The 21,875-nt window shown below is 45.8% G+C and overlaps 2 protein-coding genes across 7 annotated transcripts in view; both read left to right on the forward strand.

Moving 5' to 3' along the window:
* ATP13A4 (ATPase 13A4) overlaps positions 1 to 17,547 on the forward strand; it is a 51,376-nt gene extending 33,829 nt beyond the window's left edge. For 2 of the 4 annotated variants that reach the window (XM_037406896.1, XM_037406895.1), the window contains exons 23-32: positions 628 to 707; positions 2,014 to 2,056; positions 2,974 to 3,083; positions 3,366 to 3,462; positions 4,197 to 4,269; positions 5,546 to 5,720; positions 6,194 to 6,408; positions 7,882 to 7,970; positions 10,118 to 10,198; positions 10,708 to 13,913. In XM_037406896.1, the coding sequence (XP_037262793.1) occupies positions 628 to 707; positions 2,014 to 2,056; positions 2,974 to 3,083; positions 3,366 to 3,462; positions 4,197 to 4,269; positions 5,546 to 5,720; positions 6,194 to 6,408; positions 7,882 to 7,970; positions 10,118 to 10,198; positions 10,708 to 10,929 (1,185 nt within the window). In that variant the 3' untranslated portion in view covers positions 10,930 to 13,913. Of the gene's footprint in view, positions 1 to 627; positions 708 to 2,013; positions 2,057 to 2,973; positions 3,084 to 3,365; positions 3,463 to 4,196; positions 4,270 to 5,545; positions 5,721 to 6,193; positions 6,409 to 7,881; positions 7,971 to 10,117; positions 10,199 to 10,707; positions 13,914 to 14,360 lie in introns of those variants that run through there. The other 2 variants (XM_037406898.1, XM_037406897.1) reach the window with 2 other exon arrangements.
* Positions 17,548 to 18,420: 873 nt separating this feature from the next.
* The window catches only part of ATP13A5 (ATPase 13A5), a 35,654-nt gene continuing 32,199 nt past the window's right edge, over positions 18,421 to 21,875 (forward strand). For all 3 annotated transcript variants that reach the window (XM_037406900.1, XM_037406902.1, XM_037406901.1), the window contains exon 1: positions 18,421 to 18,649. In XM_037406900.1, coding sequence (XP_037262797.1) covers positions 18,587 to 18,649 — 63 coding nt within the window. In that variant the 5' untranslated portion in view covers positions 18,421 to 18,586. The remainder of the gene's footprint in view (positions 18,650 to 21,875) is intronic.

A 21,875-nucleotide genomic window follows, 5' to 3' on the forward strand; every position in this document is an offset into this window, starting at 1 on the left:
TTAACAGAAGTAGGCTTGCCATTTGGTATATTAGGATTGTCCTGATATAAGTACCCAAAGAGATCTGTACCCAGAAATCTTTTGGGAACAATTCTAACCCTGAAATACTTATGGACTGGATGAATCTCTGATAGTAATGTATGGGGACGGATCTGAAAATCCTTGGATTTTATGTGCGTGAGGGGAGCAGACCTGCCTCATGGTGTGAAGACATGACCTTAAACATTTGTGCCCACATGCCTAGCCCTTGCACAGCACTGATTCTGTCATTTTTTGGAGAACAGGAGAAAACATGGTATTATACAGCATGCAATTTAGCATGACTTGTCTGTTTCATGGGAAAGGTAGTTTCATGAGTTCTAGTCTAGTAAATCCCTGCCAGGTAATCTGTGTTCATCAGGTAACTCAAATGACACACCAGGCCTCTTGTCCTTATTGTGATTACTTTTTCAAAATATTAATGAAGATACCTTTTATCTTTGACCATCAGCCTTTCCTGCTTTGGAGTCTAGCATCGGTTGTTTGGAAATGTGAATTTTCGGTGATTTCTATTCTAGATTATCACTGAAATCACTGTGACTCTTACCTCAGGTGCTTGAAAAATCACTTCCATTTTTCTCATTACAGCTTCTGCTCAATGGAACAGTTTTTGCTAGAATGTCTCCTGGTCAGAAATCCAGCCTTGTAGAAGAGTTTCAGAAGCTGGAGTAAGTTTATAATGAGTACTAAGAGTTAGGAAGTGTTTCATGAATTTCCAGGATTGAAAAGAGTCTAATAAGAGCTAGCTTTTGTCTAACAGCATTTTCTGAAGTACACAAAAATGAAATTTCCACAGACATATAGCTTGGCAATGAAATTCCAAAAGCCTGTTGAATTCCATGTTAGTTTGGCAACCTGTCAAAGACTTAACACTTCCACGATTCTGGGTTTCTTTTGTTCACATAACCTTCCATTCTTATTTCTCTTTCTGGGCCTGAAGGAGGGACACTTGTCAACCTAATATTTTTAGGAATATTTCCCAGCACTGCAGCTTCTGTGATGCTAGCAGTCTTTTTACTGCACTATTGCTGACTCAGTGTGATGGATTAGAAAACATGCCAGGGCAATCTAGCTTGGTATGCCCTGTGCTGTTCACAGTCACAGAGGTATATACATATTCCCGAGTCCCAGGTGTCTTGTTGCTTGTTATTCAGCTGTTTCCCAAGTCTTTTGAATACCCCCACCCTCACCTCGACTAGTTAGCCCTTGGCCTTGCCCTAGAGCAGGGTAAGCTTTAGGCTGTTTCAGATTATCAGCCTGGTGTGAGCAGCTGTGAGCACCCCAACCAGTCTGGTCTCCCTGGACCACCATCAGTGGCCTCCCAATGAGAACCTCCCCTGCACTGAAATCCAGGCCTCCACAGTAACAGACACAAGTGAGTTAGCTCCTGAAGCACTAGGATGATTTTACTTGGATGCTGCAGAAATAAGGATTTACTTTTATGGCTCATCATTTCACAAGGTTATTTCAACCTCAGCGTGCGGAGCCGTCTCCTGATATCCTGTTTAAGCCCATGTTCTCCTTCTCTTTCTACTCCAGCTGCCTCAGTCACTCTCTGTCTGCCCCAGGAGATTCTGGCAGGACTGGACCCCAAAGCAGAGTCCCCATTCATGTCTATTCCCAGGGAACATGAAGTACCAGTCCCTGCAATCCTTCCTTTCTTAGCAGGGCTGTCACCATTAGCCCTTTCCTCTGTTGTGACTGACCTTAAACCCCACGAGGGTGGGAGGCTGAGTCCATTGTAGGTAACAAAACTTCATGCTACTGTATTCTTCAGTCCATCACAACAGAAACTACTGTAGGCACATCTGAGGTACAAGCCCAAGGCCCGTGAACAGTTCATAGTCCTGTATTTCAGTCTTTCAGCTTTCCAGAAGGGCTTTTAACAAAAAGCCATGGAGGAGGCTCTGATTCTCTCCTGTTTATAGGTCTTACTTCTCCCAGAACTGAACTGTAGGTCACTTTATTTTTCAGTTACTTTGTGGGCATGTGTGGAGATGGAGCCAATGACTGTGGGGTAAGTGAAAATTCTTTACAATGTATTGATTTTAAAAACTAAAAATGAATGCAATGCCAGTAGAATATCCCAAACTGAGCACATGCTGGAGATGAGAGTGCTCTGCTTAGTCACAGAATAGTTCTACTGGCACCAGTACTGATTCAGGCCTGATCCCACAGTGTGGTCCTTAACATGCCAGAGCTGTCCTAGGCAGAGATTGTTGCAGACTGTGGTCTCAAGGATTGACTAATTTCCTTTGTAAAAACCACTGGAGTATTCTCCAAATCCTCCATTGGGGTTTCTGTCAACATCTTCAGTGTCTGGGGGTGGAGAAGACTAGAGTGAGGAGGAGCGTCTGTGGGCAACAGCTGTAGCCGTACAAGGCTTTTGTAAATGCACATTTTAGAAGTGCAAGAAAGCTGTTGTGTTTTTTTTTTTTCTTCTAAAAGGAAGGGTCCAGGTTCAGGAGAGACCTATAACTCCCTCTGGGCAGGTTTGGTTTACTTCATGACTTAACACATCCTTGTGACAGTAAGAGCAATGCCATCTAGGCACTGAAGCACTTGCCTTAACACAAAGTCCCAAGGATTATCCTGGGGGAAGTAAGCAGAGAACCTAGACTGCCTACATAAGGCATAACGGCAAATAAGTGCTGACACAGGAGGCAGAGCCAAATCTGTCTCCTGCAGCTGATAGTGGATGGCTTTGGGATCTGTGGAAAATGGGTTTTCCCATGTTGTCATCCCCATTCTTCTGGACCCAATGCCTCAACCACATCCCACTAGAGGAGGCTTTTTGGGTGGAGCACACCCAGGCGATGAAGAGGGACTGCTGTTCACAGAACGTATCCTGTAATAAGGGGTCAATTCTGGGCTGACATGTCAGTGGCTGTGTCTTCCTGGTTTGTGAATGCTGAAGAATATTATGATTTTCAGGCTTTGAAAGTGGCACATGCAGGGATATCGCTGTCGGAACAGGAGGCATCTGTGGCTTCACCTTTCACATCCCGAACCCCCAGCATAGCATGTGTGCCAGAGCTTATCAAGTAAGCGTGGTTTCTTGTTTCCTGTTTCATAAAGGAGACAGTTCCTACTCCTTCCAAATATTAGTGTTGGGCATTCCTGCCATACCAGAATATATATATATCTAGAGAAAAATAAGTGTCTTTGACCTTGAAATTGCCATTTGTCTAGTTCCCATCTGAAATTCCTTCAAGACAGATTAATTCCCTCAAAGCTACAGGAGTGCATCTACAGCTGAGAAGAGGACTGGCAACAGGAGCATTCCCATCACCTAATTGTTGTCCTATATTCATGTCTTCACACAGGGAAGGCCGTGCTGCCCTTGTCACTTCCTTCTGCATGTTCAAGTACATGGCTCTGTACAGCACCATTCAGTACCTTGGTGTTCTCCTACTGTACTGGGTACGTCTTGGGAACATGTTGGCTAGAACTGGATGAGCTACTACTGCCTTGTAGGAGAAACATGCCATAAAAGCCACAATAAAACTAGGGTACAGAGCTTTACCTTTCTCTGAGCTGCAAATGTCTGTGGCATGGTCATATGATCCTCCTGTACCCTCAGCTGAAAACTGGAGAGATTCTTCCCATTAACTTCAGTGAGCAGACTTAAGATGCGAGCTGGGCAAAACCAAGGCTGAGGTATTGAACAGTATTTTGAATGAGGGCATATGTCTGAAAAGGGAGAATCTGGTGTAAGTGTATGCTGTTGCAATTTATTCAGCATTTAAAGCATGAATTAACTTGACAGTAAGCAAAATCCCCTGGAGTGCCTTAAACCACTTTTGCATGGCTTCTACCCAAACAGGGAGGAGGGCTTTCCATTCGGAAGTCACCCAGCATTGAGAAAGCGTGTCTCTTCAAACAGCTTTCTTTTATATTGCATTGAGTGAACTGGAAGCATTGTTAGTCTGAACGATGTACAAAATGAGAGTATTCACTGCAGGCCCAGTGATGATGAATGTATTGGCAGGGTGGTGGATTGTGTGGTCCCCTTATCTGCTGAGCAGTGTTTCAGAACAAATAGCAGAGCATTAGCTCCATGAAAATAATACAGCTTTCTGGAGATGATACAAACAAGCCCACGGCAAATGTCTGATTTATGTTTTTTTTTTTTTTCTTTGTGTTCCTCTTTTCAGCAACTAAACTCCTTTGGGAATTACCAATTTCTGTTCCAAGATCTCGCTATTACCACTGTAATTGGTGTGACAAGTAAGCCCTTTAGTCATCCTATATATTAATGAAAGAATTATCTCAAATATTTTTCAGCTCTTTGGAAATGCATAATTCTATGTATGGAAAGAAAGAAAAGAAGAGACTACATAAAGTACAGGATGTTTAGTAGAGGAGGCATTTTGTTTGAGAAAAGCTCTGAAATAAGATGGGTAATTCTCAGTGGTGCATTTGCTGAGCATGTATGTTGTTGATAACTGGGATGTTATCTCTAGCAGGAGTTAAACCAGACTTAATTTAGTGGAAAGTCAGGCTTTTCCCTGTTGACTGAGGAAGGCAGATTAAGAAGATACTTAAGAATCCATGCCCAAATGAAAAAGTTTAGGCATCAACTTTTTGGAGTCTGACTCACATTTGAAACGGTAGGCAGGAGGCACAAGAGGCAATGGAGGAGAAAAAAGGGACAGATGTTGGACACTACAGAGCAGGAAGCTGTAAGCAAAGAATGAGAAAGGAAAGCAGTGCTGGAGGGAAAAGAGAAAGCTGGGATTGTTTAGGTAGAGTAAATGCAGGGAGAGGTTTAGAAGCAAGAATAGCAAGGGCAAGAGCATGAAAAGCATATAGCAAAAATACATAGTTGTCTTCCATCCCTGCTGGAACACAGACAACTGGAAAAGGCCTTGATTAAGTCAAGTCTAAAAGGGTCAGCCGCAATATTGGGTGTCAAAAGCTGCCTTGCTGTAAATAGCCCATTTGGAGACTGCATCAAGGCTTTCTGTGTAGCTCTTTTACTGAAAGTCTGGATAACTTTGTTAAGCCTAAGAACAGAGGAAAACCTGTTGGTCCAGCTACTGCAGTTCTCCTGCAGCTCAAACAGCTGGGCACTAGGTGCTTAGTTCAGGAGGATGCACAGAACATAGGCAGCAGAAAATCCCAAGCTGCGGTTGACAAGTGACAAAGAACAGGAGAGCTTGAGCACGTCCTTATATCCTTGGGCCTGACAGTAGCCAAATAAAATAAAAATCCAACATTTTATTTTCAAAAAATGTTTCATAATAGTTAGATGCTGTAAAATCCAACATTTTATTTTCAAAAAATGTCTCATAATAGTTAGATGCTGTTAATTAACCTCTTCTATGGCCAATAAGATTTGGTGGGAAAACAACTCTGTATTTTGTACTTGATATAGTATTTGTATGTATTATAAAGAACATTATAGCCTGTAAAAGTGCTGGCCATTGATAACAGTCAGAGATATACAGCAGCACTGCTTGTATTTTGGACACACTAGTAAACATGTCTGTGCATGTTTCAGTGAGTTTCACAGGTGCCTGTCCAAAGCTGGTTCCTTACAGACCTCCTAGCCAACTCATCTCACCCCCGCTGCTGCTTTCTGTTGTACTTAACATCCTCTTCAGCCTCAGCATGCAAATTTTTGGGTTTGTGGTGGTACAGGAGCAGCCTTGGTATTCCAAGACCAATATACACAGGTAGGTCCCCTCCTTGGGACTCTGGGTGACACAGGGCAGACTTGTGGGGACAGGTCTACCGAATACTACTGATCAGCTTAACTACAGGCCTGATCAGCAGCTGCAGGTAGACCCTGATGCTTCCCCACAAGGTGCGGACACGTTAACCGGTGTTGTCTGTGGGTCCCTAAGCTCTCCAGCAAGTCTGCTGCACAGCACAGTGCGTGTGGTGAGAATGCTTCTGTTGAGCACAAAGAGAAGTATTTTCTTGCAGGGAAGACCAGGGTATCCAAGTGGGTTTGAGCTCAGGCTCTGCTGAGTTCAGCAAGCCCAACCCAGCAGGTAGGGTTGAGGACATTGCCAATAACCTACATCCTTGTGATAGCAGGAGCAAATCATGGCTGTGAGGGAGGATTCCTGATAGTGGTAGTGGAAGCTAGGGGAAATAACCAAGACAGTGATGATTTGCTGACCAGTGTGACACACTTTTTCAGCGCCTGCCTCTCAGCAAACAACCACATGGAGAATTCTTCCTCCATTTCCAGCTTGGGCCTCCATGGGATGAGAGATGAAGCTCATGGGCAAACAGACAATGGCTACAAGAGCTATGAAAACACCACAGTGTGGCTGCTAAGTACCATCAACTGCCTCATCGTAGCACTAGTGTTTTCCAAAGGAAAGCCTTTCAGGCAACCCATCTACACAAACTGTAAGTATGGGGAAAGAGGGAGGGATCTGTGAGTAAGTCAACTCAGGAGGTCAATTCACTGGGGAAAAATTAAAACTTGACCAAAGTAATGCCAGCCAAAAAAAAAATAGGAGCTCAATATTAGATTTCTAAATGACTGAAGGCCACCTTTTCATAAGTTTTAGTGCCAATGGAATCCTGTGACAAGCAGCTCTCTGAGCTGGGCCCAAATGTTGTGCTTCTGTATTGCTAAAAACTTGGCCCTGGTGTTTGGATTTCTGAAACAGAGAAATGGAGTTTGATAAAAACTTTTAAGGAGTAGCAGGAAGGTGGTGTTGGCTTGTTACTTAAGGCAGCCTGAGTGAGACATTTCAAGAAATGCCAGAATTAGGTGGTCTCACTTTGCTTTAGTCTTTAGAATAACTCTGGAAGAGCCCTGTGCCTGTCTCCTCAGAGCATGCTGGTTGAGCAATAATTGAGAGAACTCATGTTCAGGGCATTCTTTTGGGACCATCTCAGAAGGAAAAATATGATAAAATCTGCACATTCGCAGAGGCTCTGTTTCCTATTCTAGAACCAGAGATGTTTAGCATTTGCTAAATCTATGACCAGTTTACTTCTTCAAAGAGGAAACATCAGGGGCAATAACTTGAAGAGACTGTAGCGAAGTCTAGTAGGTTTGTTCTGCCTCTGAAAGACTGTCATGTGAAGGGAAGATGAGCACGTGACTGTGGCAGTTCTGGAAGTTACAGTGAGGCACAGGAGAGCTGTTTTTCTTTGTGGAACAAATCCTGCAGCTGTCTCTCAGACAAAGCTCTGTTCAGTTCTTTAATTGCTGAAGAGTTAATGCTGCAGGTTTCAAAGCTTTGCTGTTTTGATATAGTAATAGTGAGGAGGGGATATTCGTCCCAGATAGCAGAAGAGTGGGTCATCCATCCCCCAGAACAAGGCAAAACCAGAGTGAGTGTCTGCGGAGTGAAGTTCAGTGCCTGACAGCATTGGAACATTTGCCTATGGATGGGGAGGGCAATAAATCTCCACTGCTTAGACTCTTTAGATCCTGATTGAAAGAGAGTCTTGACATCACTGAAATTGAGGGCATTGTTCCTAATTGTGTCAACAAGAGCAAGACTACATCCTGGACATTTTTCTGAATGACAGGAGACACAGAGCTCAGAGAAAGACGCACTGGAAGGCTCTAAGGCTTCTCAGATATGAGAGGTCAGATCGAAATGTTCAAAATACTCATTTGACATTTTAAATGTGCAACTACAAGGTTTGTCCCAGCCTTACGTATATCTGCTTGACTGACTAAAGTGGGGGTTCTACTCTGTTCATTTTTCTTTTGCTGAAAGTTCCTTCCTATCCCATGAATTCTTTTTTTTTTTTTTTACTGTTTGACACGGAGCATGATTACAATCTTTTGTAGTAAAGCCAAGCAGCTGAGATTGCTCATAAACCTGTGGTTCTATTTGCTTGTTCTTGTCCCTTCAGATGTGTTCTTACTAGTGCTCATAGGGCAGCTGAGCATTTGCCTCATCTTGGTGTTTGCTGATATTGATGATCTCTACTCTAAGATGGATGTGAGTATTGTTCCAAGATGGGTTTTCTTCCTACTACAGTCCCATTATAAGTGCGCTGGGATTGTTTTTAACAAAAGGCACAGACTTTTGAGGGGATAGATGGCACCTCTAAAGACAAATAAAATTTGAAGAGATGGATTTTAGATGATGGGATCAAAGAACCTTCTGGAGGTATGGTAGCTCCAAACCAAGATCTGTGTATTCTGACAGCTGGACAGCTACACATGTATATTTGATTGTTTCAGCATATTGTCCGTGCAACAGAATATAGCGCCACTAAGCTTACTGTGCTTGGTATGTTGGTGGCTTGATAGTTGCAAAGCCTGGAGGAGAAAAGGAGTAGACCCTGCAAGTTTAAACTAAAGCACCATGCACTTGTGTTTCTCAGGCTGTTTTACTCTGCACACAAATCCTCCTGCAAAGATCTGCCAGTCGGCACTCACAGCAGCTCTCTGTTCTCAGCCCCTAATATTTTCAGTCCCCTTGTTTAAATTTCAGACAGCTTGCAGTTTCCTAAAGCAGCATTTGGGTTTAGAACAGTTGTAGAGGAAGACTAGTGGGGCTGCCTTGGCAATAGAGGATCTATCTTGATCCTTGATTAATAAATACCAATAGAGCTTGGCTGATTTTTTTCTGGCAGAATGCAAGCTGGGAGTTGCCTTGTGCAAATCCATCCTAGGGGAAATGCAATGGCCGTGTAAGATCTTCATCAGACATAGGACCGGGTTACTAGTGGACCTGACAATTAGTGTGTTGAGGCTGGGAAATGTTAACCTCCTTCACTGTGACACCCTCACAGCCTTGTAGTAGGTGTCACAGGAACAAAAACCCCAAAGCAACAGATTCTTGTTTTTTCAGTACATCTTTAATCAGAATGATGAAGTGTGGCTGCTTTAAACCAAGTACTAAACATGCTACTGCTTCCAGTCCTGTATGTTGGTGTGACAGTTAGTATGTGGATTTAGAAACGGAAATAATGAAACACAGAAAGAAACGTAGACAAGGGGAATGGACCTGGATGTCAGATGACAAGCAGCCTGGCTAAAGCTGCCTCAAGGTGTAACTTCCCAGAGCAGCAGCTCAGTGGGCGGACCCAGCAAAAGAATCTGCCACGAGATGGCACTTTAAAGCAAGTCTTAGTCCTGTCGTGGGCTGTGGTGACACAGGACATTGCCAGCACTGCAGCTATGAGGGGCTAAAATGCTTTTGGGAAGAACTGCACAACTCCCAGGCTCTCTGGTTGGAGTACACTGGGTTTGCTGAGATGAGAAAAGGAGGGAGTGGCAATAAGAAACTGCAGTAGCCTAGCCCTGGAGAAACTGCTGATCCAAATTCTGGATCTGAGCTGTATCTCCAAAATAAGTTGGGCTATAGCCAGAAAGCCAGTGCTGCTAACTGTGGGAAGCTGGAGCTGGGTTTGGAGCTGAAATATTCAGACTTCAAATTATTGCCCATACTAGAAAGAAAGGAAATATTTAGATTTCCTGCTGGAGTGCTGGAGTATGGTTTTCTTTCCTGCATTGTAAGTTGTAAAGTGCCTTTATCAATTACTCAGGTAGCAGTGTTGGCTCATCAGCAGTGAACAGCCAGTGCAGGATTCTGGCTTTTGATGACATGAAGCTGGTGAAAGGACTAGAGAACAAGTCCTGTGAGGAGCAACTGAGGGAACTGGGGTTGTTTAGTCTGGGGAAAAGGAGGCCGAGGAGAGACCTTATTGCTCTCTACAACTACCTGAAAGGGGGTTGTAGCGAGGTGAGTGTCAGTCTCTTTTCCCAGCTAACAAGTGATAGGACAAGAGGAAATGGCTTCATGTTGTACCAGGGGAGGTTTAGATTGGATATCAGGAAAATTTTCTTCACTGATAGGGTTATCAAGCACTGGAACAGGCTGCCCAAGAAAGTGGTTGAGTGACCATCCCTGGAGATACTTAAAAGACATGTAGACTTATGTCAATAACATAATAATAACTATAGTGCTCAGGGACATGGTTTGGTGGTGGAGTTGGCAGTGTTAGGTTTATGGTTGGACTTGATTACCTTAAGGTTTTTTTCCAACTTAAATAATTCTATGATTCTATGACACAAACTCCCACGGGTATCTGGTGTGTACACATGCTGTTGAACAGCTTCTCCTGCTTTTTTCCCCAGCTTGTTTGCACCCCTACCACGTGGCGGATCTCCATGGTGGTAATGCTTGCAGTCACACTTGCTGTGTCCTTCCTTGTTGAGGTGAGCGTGCTTCATTGAATGTCTGTCGGCACTAACTGGAAAGGTGAAATCATTGGGTCTCACTCTTTCTTCCTCCTCCTCAGCCCCGCCTGGGAATATCTAGTAAAACACAAGCCATTGCTGCTGCCTTGCCCTTACTGTCTTTCCTCAGAGGCCCACATATGAATGATCAGATATAAGGGAATGCAAGGCCCAACCACCTTTTCTTTCCTCTGGTGAGAGGGATGTATCAGACCCTGCCCCAGGCTAGTGAAATACGGGAAGTCTTGGGGTTTCTACTCAGATCCTGAAAACTGTCAGGAGGAGCTTGTCCCAATTTTCTAGTGGATGACTGCTGGTGGAGCTGCTGTGAGAAGTGGTCAGTAAAAGGTTATTGAAGGGATGTGGAAGAGCAGATCAGGGTGGGTAATCTGGGTCTCCACTACTTGCCCTGTGTGTGTCCTGTGGATGAAAAGGGAAAAGTGCGGTCCAGGTTATCCAGAATCTTCCTTTTGGTCTTGTGTTTACAGGAAGCGGTCATCGAGAACAGAGCTTTATGGCTGCTTCTGAAAAAGACCTTCCGGTACCACTCAAAGAGCCATTACAAGAGGCTACAGCGAGTGTTAGAACAGGACTCAGCCTGGCCACCTCTGAATGAAACCTTCTTCTCAGATTCTGTGGCACTATCAGTAGAGGGAAATATGGGAGGCCATAGCAATCCAACATTTGACAGCAATGAGGATGTATTCTGAAGGAAATTGCAGAGGACACATGTTCAGGACAGCTGCAGTTGGTTGTAGAAGGACTATCTCAGAGACGTAAGAAAAGAGCAAGGACCAACCCATCACTGCTCCCCATTCTAAGACTAACCGTCTCTGGCTTATTTTTGATTTAACTGGAAGCAGAAAAGCTGGCTGCAGTAACATAAAGCCACAACAGTGTTTCTCCTGTCCTCTTGCTCATGTATTAATGGCTGCCAGCTGTAAATGGAAAAATTTGCTGAATATTGACAAAGTATTCATGGTTGAAACACCCCATTGCTGCATCCCTCTCTTGAACTGCATATGGTTCCTCCAGAAGAAAAGTAGCTAACTGAGGTATCAGCGCTCTTCTGGGGAGATGCCCTTTGAGAAAACAAGTAGACCTTACTCCTGATAGAGGCTGCTGAACATAGGCGGGTCCTGGGATTCCTATAGTTCCCAGGGTTTCAGATAATGCTACCCGGTGTCTGGTGGTGGGGTTTTTCCCCCTTCTGGCAATACTTGGCTTTCTGGACCTGGAAGGAGCTGCAAATAGCCAAAGCCTTTTAGAAGCATCCACTCCCACCACCATTGTGGTCTTCCCACGATGGGAACAGTGTAGAGCTCTATTGCTAGCTCACTGCTACCAGGCAACGTGTTTGCCCTCTTCTCAGTTTAAAATGTGGTACCTGCATTTTCTGGGTGAAAAAATCTTCAGAACTACAGAGCAGAATGATTTCATTGTTTAACTGTTCTTTTTGTTGAGAAAGGTATTTGTTCAGGATATACAATTTTTAAAAGTAGAATGAAACACATGATAATTGCAAATTACAATCTCATCCTGTGGGTCTACAAGGACACCCCTGTGGTGTGAACTTGCTCTACTAGAGCAGATGCTGCACAGCTGGGCTGTGGCCTGGCATCAGCTCCTAGCTTACCAGTGCCAAAAGAAGCAGGCATTGAAGAGGTTACTACCCCCAAGGAGCTAAGGCCTGAATTAAAAGACAGGAAGCCAGCTAGGTCTCAGAATATTTTTATTAAATTCCATGGCATGCTGTTAAGTTGAACCATCTGAGGTTTAACTCTTTTTTCCAACCGTAATTGCATAGACTACACACCATGTGTCAACTCATCAGCTCATATCCCTCACCTGTTACCCTTTGATGGTGACTCACTGCTGTGTTGCTTCTGCTGTATGTAAATCCAACAGCGCTGCACATTTCTGCAAGTTTTACCTGCTCAAAAAAATCCGCTGCCAGCACATATTCTCGTAGCCCTGTGATGCGAGGCAGACTTCCTGCTCGCTGTATTTTGCAATCTCAGTCTCCAGCTACATAAACCAACAACATACCAGTCAGCGAGGCTTCAGACCAAGAGTGACACTCTGAACTGACTGCACAGTTTGTTTTTCACAGCTGAAGCTTGCCCGTGCTTTTCCTGGGTGAGGCTGAGAAGCCCTTTGAGAGCACTACAGTGCTGGGAAAAGTATGTTCCCACTATTTGACACTAAAGCACTCTTGCACTGCTGAAGAAACCCAGAGAATCAGGCAAGTTGGGAGTCACAGTAAAGATTCCTTTGGTCTTTTAGAGTAAAAAGTAGCTCTGGAAAACCAAGAGCAAATCAGAAGAAATCACAGATTGTTTTGAATCAACATGTCTGTACCAGCACAGTGTTTGAAAAGAATTTAGCTTGGTCTAAAAAATAACCATTTTTTTCTAAAAAGAAAAAAAAAAACCCAAAGCAAAAATACTCAGCTTCCATAAAACATTCGGCTCACAGCAATTTTTTCCACATTTTAGACAGGTTAAACATAAACAAATGGAGTAAATACTTTCCTACCTGCTGTAGTTTACCTAATGGTAAATATCTGCCACAAAGCCACACAACTTGACACAAACCAGAAGTGGTTCACATTTATTCATAGAAGTGTCTCCAAAGTTAGCATCAGTTCCTAGTTTGCAGCAAAATCCATTGGAAAGTAAAGTCTAGGTGCTTCTTGCAGCTTAAGGAGACATCAAAGAACAGGCTGGTGGAGTTACTCCATTCATCCTCTGAGATACAGTAACTTTTTCCTTGGAGACAAAATTCACTGTCCTCTTTAAGAATTCCTGCACACAAATATGTTGCTGCATGTGATAAACTGGCAATTGCAGCAGCACTGCAGACTAGGCGGGTAGTTAATGTCACAGTTGACAGTACAGAAGTACCAACTCGTGGCAAACCTGCGGCACCTGTAGGGTCAACAAGATAAAGACCTGTTTGCCTGCTGCTGAAATACAGCCTTACCTCCAAGAAATAGAATCCACATGCTACATGATATTTAACCTTTGCCACTATTTAAGATGTCAGTCTTGTGTTCCATCTTCCTATGCAAGGCCAGTATCTCCAGCCATACTGGGACTCATTTTATTATCTTCCCTCAGTGGCATCAGCCACAGTTCAATCAGCAGACCTGTGCAGTGTGTCCCAGCTGTACTGAACTGCTTATATAGCATAACTTCGTGGCCATCAGGAGATGAGTGATGTTAGACACATCCTTGCTGCAGAAACCAGCTCATACGCACACATTAAAGTCCCTGTGTTCTGCTCCCTCACCTCAGGTGGAACATCAGAGGTCCCAGTCCACATCCTGGTGCTGGGTTGGTCCCCTCAAACTTGGACTGGGAATGTAATTAGAGTCAGGATGAGGAATAAGCAAAAGTAAAAGCTTCAAGTGTGTTTAGGACTCGTGCCTGTGTTTTGCATTTTGAGGGTTCTCTCTGGTTTGAAAGGATCTTTTACTTCTGGAAATCAGGATGGCAACAAGCAGCTTCCTCCCTGCAGTCTGTCCAGCAGGCACCTGCCGCGCTCCCTTTACCCATCCTCACTTGCTGTGCATGCGAGAGGGGCAGGTACAATGTAGGTGCTCCGTTCTGCCTGAGCCATTGAACTTGCTGCTTGGCATTCCCAGCTTGTAACAGAGAAACAGAAATAAAATTGAACTGCTTAATGAAAAGAGTTGTTTTGTAGAGGTGTTGTAGGGGTGTTTTGCAAATTCTGAGGCTGCATAAGGGCAGAGACAGATTGACAGCCCTGGCTGTGGCTTCCACAGTCCCTGTCTGCAGTCCAAGCTGTTCAAACAGCTGAAGAATCCCCTAGGGGACTGAGGGTCCAGGCTTACTTTCTCCTTTTGTGACTAGCGGTGGACACCGGTTGGAAAGACACCCAGTGATCTTTGCCAGCAGATGCTGTCCATCCTGGTTAGCTTTCTACAGCTAAATCAAAGGGGCAGACTCCCTGGAGCACAGCCAATTCACTGAGCCAGGCAGCCACTCTGAACAGCAAATTTCAAAATTTGATTTTCCTTGTGAAATACACTTGTCCCTGTTAATGAAAAAAGAAAATCACTTTTATTTCTGTCCCATTTATTTATTACTTGTTTATCTTGATACACGCATCACAGTTTTTGTCTATTCATCAGCACTCTGGAGCTCAGCCTGCTTGGCAGCACGCACAACAAAAGAGGAACAAATGCAGACCCTCACCAATAACAGCCGTAGGTGTACAACGATGCTAACAAGCCAGAACCTTTTACAAGATACATCATTTGTGAGCTTTTTCCGCTCACATAGCACCTTTTGTCTAAGGAGCTTGATGCACAACACACTTCTTCAGGAGAATTACAGAGGAGGCTGCAGAGACAGAGTACCTGCCAAGGGTCAACTGGGAAAGGAAAGCACAAACAGCTGGTACCTGGACCACCCAGTTCAAGGAAAGAGAACAGAGAATTCAGTTATCACGTATTGCGGGTGTCTGGTGCCAGCAGCTGAATTTAAAGGACTCGTTACTCCATCTTATGGCCTCTTAAAGTCTTCCTGTTGGAAAAGTAGTCCCGGAGCATTTTGCACTAATATTCCCCACCAGAAAGTGCTTAACCCCTCCACGGCTTTTGTGTAGTTTGTGGGCAGATGGTACGCAGCCCCGAGCCAGGAGGGTCATGCTGCGCTGCCTGATGGTTCAGCACACCATGGGTTAATTGCCAAATGCGTACAAGGGAAGGCAACGCTCAACAGCTCAACACACTGTCAGCCAAGCCAGGCTGTGTAAATTTTCTTCCTGGTTGGCTGTCAACAGTGGGGACATGATTCTTATTCTAAGAAAGTCATTAAATGTCCCGTGTGTCTGAAATACAAAGCATAGCTGTCCCTGCTCTGTAGTGCCTTGTTTTCACACTGTCCCTTGTGACCGGTGACCACTGGAAGTGCTTGTCACTGACATAGCTTTGATTACTTTGTATAGGTCTCTATAGATAAAAGGGAGTCAAGAAACATCCATTCCTGTGTCCTGTTTAAATCTAATTAATAAATCTCTTTGGTACTTTCTAGATGATTAGCAGACAGGGTGGAATGCAAACGTCCCACTTCACTGTGTAATTGTCCTGGCCTTTCACCTAGCCACATGATAGATCGCTCCAGGCAAAAAGAGCATCCTATTGCAAGATCAGTGAGGCTGGAGAGGAAGAGGACATCAGGAGAGCATAACAATCTCTTTCTCCTGAACATACATGTTACTTGAGAGGTGCTGAAAGAAGGTTTTTTGGACCTGGGAAGAGGTTCAGATAAGAAGAGGCACGTTTCATTTATGTCTTACTCCCCTCTCACACCCACCCAAGCCCAGGCAAATCTTGAGTCTATAGCTCCAAGCCTTGAAAACCTGTAATGCTCCCTCAGCCATTCTTCAACAAACAGGGTTTTACTACTGCATGCAATCACCACGCACATGCCAGCCAGTGTCCAGCAGCTGCTCCGAGCAGGACTGCTTATTGCAGTAAAGCAGCAGGGCTCTTTACTGCAGGAACTGCACCCCTCGGCACCACCAGCTGCCTTCTGTACCTTGCACGAACCTCCAGCCTGCCACTCCGCTGCTGCTTGTGATCACTTTTACACAGGGCTCACTGCCCACTCACTGCTGACTTACACAGGAGCCTCAGGCTGCCTCTCACAACGCTCTGTCATCGGTCCTGCTAAACCTTTACAGCCTTTCAGAGCACAAGTTGTTCAGAAGCATCCCATCCTTTCGGTATAGACTGGAGAGCAGGAATGTAGACCTGCCGGCCTATGCCTTGAGCCCAAGGCCCCAACAGGACAGGCAGCCGTCGACCCAGCCAGTCTTTCTGCCCCAGTGACTGGGTTGATGTGAGGTCAGGCAAGCGTGCAATTCAGGGAACAACATGAGGACATGTAGAACTTAGGGTTCAACCTTTCAGCCCATCATAAAAGAATTCTATCTCTCAGTATCTTCGTATCTCATGGGGAGCTGTCAAAAGCCTAAATGTGCCACATTAGCTGCTTCTCTCTTGTTCCTTGGAGCATCTCCCTGTCAGGGAGGAAATGAGATCGGTTTGATAGGATCTTCCTGTGACAGATGCATGTTAGTTGCTTCTTATCACTTTATTATCCCCTAGGTACTTACAAACTGACCGCTTAAAAATTTTCTTTCACATCTCTCTGTGTATTCAGGTCGGGTTGACTGGCCTGTGATCCCCCTCTTTTTTGCCTTTTCAGGTGCCAGCTCTACAGCCTGGTGGGCTGGGGCTGGAGGTGTCCTGCCCAGCATGGGGAGCATTTTGCAAGCGCAGCTGCGGGCGTGGTGGTGGGCACCCGGCTGACCCATGCAGGGGAACTGCTGGGACTCGGTCCAGAGACCGCAGGTCATATTCCTGTAAATGAAATGCACCTCACCCTGGATGGTCAAAATAGGGAGAACTAGTAACACCGCCCAGCTAATGATACCTCTCTTGAGTTTCCTTCCCGTAGAGAGTTACAGGAGGTGTTGGCTGCTAGTAAGCAATCATCTAATTACTTTATCTCTTTGTGTATAAGCCTTTTGCCACAAGAATGTCTGCAAAGGACACGGCTGGACTTCCTGTAAGGGTGACATACAAGACCTCTAGAAATGGGCCCTGCTTCTGAAAACTGGGGAGTGGAATGACTGCAAGCGTGTCATGTCCGGGTAGCTGCATGAGAGTGACTGATGCACAGAGCAGCCTGGTGGGTGAGCCCCCCCATGCCCTCTCAGGGGAAAGGGAGAGGCAGAGGGCGACTGTTTACTTATGTTGAAATCTGGTTTAATGCAGGCTTTAGGCAGTTCAAAATGGCAATGCTTTAAAAGAAATAATATTTATTTTTCACCACCACCCTGATTTTTCATGATTCTTCAGTGTTTGGTCCTTGTTTGCTGTTTTATGGACACAACTGCACCTGGCAGAACCCCTTAAAGATGGATCTGGTTGGACTATGCAGAGCCAGCCTCTGGTATGACAATTGCTGTTTCATCATCCCAGACAGCCTGGCCTCTCCTTGCTCTGTTTCAAAGAGAAGAAACATGGATAAGTGCTTTTATTTCCTTCAGAGTCTGCCTAGTGAGAGGTGCTTCTCTCAGTTCTTGGGGCTGTTTCCAGGATGGAGCTGCAGACTGAGGGAGATTTAGGGGTCTCTTAAGACCTGCTGCACTGCAGTCCCTGGGCATCATTCTCCCTCCCACCTGGGGGAAGGGGAATTTGGAAGAATTCCTGTTTTGTCATCAGTAGGGAAATATGCTGCATGCAAAGGCTGTGTCTCTTTATCGAGTTTAAATCCCCATGTCTCATCAGTAATAAAGAATTGCTTCCCTGTGGCTGAGTCAAAAAAGGTGAGAGCAAGCTCAGAGCCATTGCCTCCATTCACACAAACATGTACTTTATTCCAGGACAATAACACAGAATATTTTTCCTGCCTGGATAAGTGGTTGATTTCAGACTTCGACAGAAGGAGAATGGGGGGAAGACAGAGCGATTTCAGGTTAATGCATAAAAAGTAGCTGGGACACGAGAGACTGGAAGATGCACAGTGGGGCTCCCCAGCCTGCCTGTCCCTGCTGTCCCTGCCAGGGTGACAGGTTGGAGCCCCTACCTCTCCCTGCCTCACAGGGATTCACGCTGCACACTGTTCAGGGGTCCTGTGTTGCCCAGCTGGGCTTCTCCAGAGGAGTCATCCAGCCCTGTTGTTCTTACCTTCTAACTCAGGAAGAATTTGAACGGAAGTGTGTATTTGAGGGGATGCTCTGTGCTAGTGGGGAAGCTCAGGCTAGATCCATACCTGAAAAACACTGCTCCAGCGTGTACCTCCACTGCACTGAAACCAAGCCCAGGCCCGAACACTGCGATCTCCCTACAGCAGATGCTTCTTTCTGACATGCTGGAGGTGGTTCCCAGTGCTGGGGTGCTGCTCTGGGGTCAGTTCTGTGCGGGGCTGTGGCACTCTCCCACCCTCCTCCTTGCTCTGTGCCTCGATCTCCCTCTGAGCCCTGCGCAGAGCCATCCCCCCGGCACAGGGCTGCAGGTGCCCTTCTTCCCTCACTGCTGGAGCTCTGCCCCATCCCACCCCACCCCAGCGAACACAGCACAGCCAGGAGACAGAGAAACGCATCTTACATAAGCTGGGAATTTAAGGGCTTTACGCATGAGGGTGGATATTCCTCCCTCCCCTGGGAGCCTAATAAAAAGCCTGTGTGCTGTGAGACTTTCAAAGGCAGCAGACAGGACCACGGTGAAAGTGACTTTAACACCGGCCTGAACTTAAGTCAGTAACTGCGTTCAACATTGCTTGAGCCCACAGACAGGGCATCCAGGACTGAAACCAACGTGGTCAGATGGAGGAGAAGCTTTGGAAGGATCACTGTGTGCTCCTCAACAAGGATGAGGAAAATGAGCTGGTAAGGAGTGGGGCACCATGCTGGGTTTTGGTTTCTTTGCGCACCTCTTTACTCACGTGTCCATTCTATATATGCCTCTGCTTCTTCTTCACCTTGAACTCCCCATTTGGGCACCGTCTCTTCAGTGTAGCCTTGGTGAAGGCAAACCCCTGGATCAGTCCTTGCTGACTTTAAGATTGATTTTTGCAAAGTAATGGCTAAGTGAGGAACATACTGCTTCAGTCCAGAGGCATGAAATATGGAAGAGACCTCTTTGCCCACCAGAAGTCATCTGTCTAAGGAGCAATGTCCCTTTCCCCACTGTCTGTTCCATTGTCTTTTCCATCCTGATTGTGAGGATCTCTACTAATGGGTACACCTTCCCTTACTTACTTACACTTCCCATCATGCATCAGAAAACAAGTCATAGGGAATGTGCTTACAAATTAGTTTTATCCTGGACAATTGTCTGAAGCAGTGATTAAATCACTTCTCCTGAAATGTAAGGGTCTTTGTTGTTTACCAGATCTGGGAAGACTGGGCAGATGACCAAAGTCTACTGCAACTCTCATGGCAGGAATCCCTTCTCTCTGTCTTTGACAACAGCTTTTATGGAGTTGCTCTGTCCTTACAAGGGTTTTTACTAATGTTAATTGAATCTACTTTCTGTCTTTGATTATGATTGATTATTGATTATGTGCAGCAGCCTGGAAGTGCTGCAGTGAGTACTTTGCAAATACAATGAGTTGGAAACTCTTCCTCTCCCTGCTGACATGGAGTGATTACACAGAGTCTGGTGAGACTGGGAGTAAGACTTTCCCCTCCAGCTTTCTGTGCAAGGGAAAACCGCAATCCAGATGTTTCCAGTGCACAGAGTGGGCACAGAAGTAGATGCCTCTGCACAGGTGTATAAAATACAGCCCTGTCATTTCTATATTTGCTAGAGATATGTATGTGCTGCGTGCACTGGAAGCACAGCAGCATGTTCCCCCAGGACAGGAGTCTCCATCCTCTGCAAGCATAGGCTGATAGCAGCTATTTCCCAGCATCTCCAGTGTCACTGTTTGCCCAGCCTTGGGGCCTGAGTAAGTGCCTCCATCATGGGAATGCAGGTGCTCAGGGCATGCACAGGTGGGAGACATCCTGCCCTGCAAAGCACACCTGCAGCTCTGTGTCATGATTGCTTGCAGGGCTACTAACAGCGGTGGGGCTTCAGTTTTGCTGGTTGCATTCAGTAAATTCCTGCTGGGATTTGACCGCTGCTCGTGTGAGCTTGTTTTAGACTAGAGAGCTCAGGCCAGTTGTAGCAGCCTGGATCCAGCACAAAATGAGATATCTGCTGTGGGAGACAGGTAAGGAGTCAGCTAGGGATCATCTGTGTCATGCTGATCGCTACAGATGGTGTTCTCCAGGGTGTCACTAGCTGGTGTGTGGATGCGGCCCTCGGTGCCCGCCTCTACTTGCATAAGAAGCAATGGGGCTGCCAACTGCCTGATGAGGATGGAGGGCCTGGATGCATGGATTGCGGCTGTTGCCACAAGCAGCCTCTTAGCTGGGAGCCTGTGCACCCCGGGTAAGCTGCACCCACTTCTAGGAGACACCTATCTCGCCCATCCAGCCTGTGGCTGCAACCCAGCCGGCAGAGAACGGCCCTGGCTCTGCCCTGGGTGCTGCTGGCACGACCTGCCTTGTGCAAGGCTGGCTGCGTCGGACTGAGCGCTGGCTCTTACAACGCATCTCCCTGTGGCTCCTTGTTTGCTGAAGTGGCCTTGCCTCCAGGTACTGTACTACTTGGAAAACTCTCTTACAGCTTACAGGCTCAGTGTAGCACATTAGCTGTGGATGTGGGTTCCCTTGTTACCAAAAAATCAGAGGCAAAACTCTCTAACGCTCATTTTTGAGTTTTCGAAAGCAAGCCCTCTTTATTTTCAGTACCAGCTGCACAGGGGATGAGTTCTGCCCAACATGCAATGCATGCTGACTTTGTTCTCTGTTTGTCTTTATATGGCTGATCTATACATATTTATGACATTTCTCAGAAATCATTAGCATATTTATTACCATTCCAAGAACTACTTATCCTACATACTTGCCACGCATGTGTGGTCTAATGAGTTGGGGGTCATCTGGTGGTCGTTTGGGACATCTTTATCCTTTCTTCATCCTCTTTTCTTGTTATCTTCCTTTCCTTCTTGTTATTTTTGTGACCTGCTCTTCTCCTGGCCCTATTTCAACACTCTTGGCTCGTGCCCTGGTTTCGGACTGGTTCTTATCTACTAGTAAGTTAAGCTGCAGGAGCCTACAGTTAACACAATGTAGCGTTGTACAGCTCGGCTAAAGTCAAGGATACATATGTTTCAATATTTTATAATTAAGCACACTGATGAAATTCCTCTGGTATCAGCATTTTACAATTAAATGCACTGGTAAAGTTCTTCGAGTATCCCCCTTAGCTCTGTCCTGCAGTGCTTTCTCAGTACTGTGTGAGTGCCCAGTGTGTATCCTCTGGGAACAGGCTGCCCACCAGCACCGGCTGCCTGCGCACCTTGCTGTGCAGGGTGAGCTGTTGATCAGCCACGTGCTGCAGCTGCGTGGGGCCTGACCCTACCAGCCAAGGCCACCTCTCTGCCCCGTGGGACATGAGCTCCTGCCTGGCTCCATGCTGGCACAATGGTGAGGACCTGGCATGACCTGGTTGTGCTGGGGTCCCGCAGCCTCTGGGAAGGGGCACCTCGCCAGCACACCCATGCCAAGAGCTTACAGCAACACTCCACTTATTTAACCCATGCCTTTGACATGTATAGCCTATGTCTATTGATTATATTCCATCACGTCTAATGCATTTTTGGGTTCCTCAGTGGCTGTGTTTAGCACACAGCTGTGCACTAGAGCAGCCCTTGCTGGCAACAGCCCGTGTTTGGTGCATGCTAGAAATCTCCAAATGCTCTCACTGGGCAACTCCTGGTCTTGCACTTATCCAGCCCTAAATGCTACAGCTGTTCCCAGCGTTCCCTCAGCTTCTGGCTGCAGATTTGGCCCTCTTCAGTCCCTGAGGGCTCATGGATGAGTTGTGGTCCCATGCACCTCCTGCCATTCCAGCCACCCCCATAACAAGTTCCTTATTTTCCAGGCCTGTATTTGGAGAGTATTTATAAAAATCCTGCTATGAAAAGGCAAGAAAACTAAAATCTCCTTGACTGTCCTTAGTTGTGGACACTATTGTTTGTCCTCCCACTCTGAAAATACA

The sequence above is a fragment of the Falco rusticolus genome, chromosome 13, assembly GCF_015220075.1.
Source record: "Falco rusticolus isolate bFalRus1 chromosome 13, bFalRus1.pri, whole genome shotgun sequence".
Taxonomy (NCBI): Eukaryota; Metazoa; Chordata; class Aves; order Falconiformes; family Falconidae; genus Falco; species Falco rusticolus.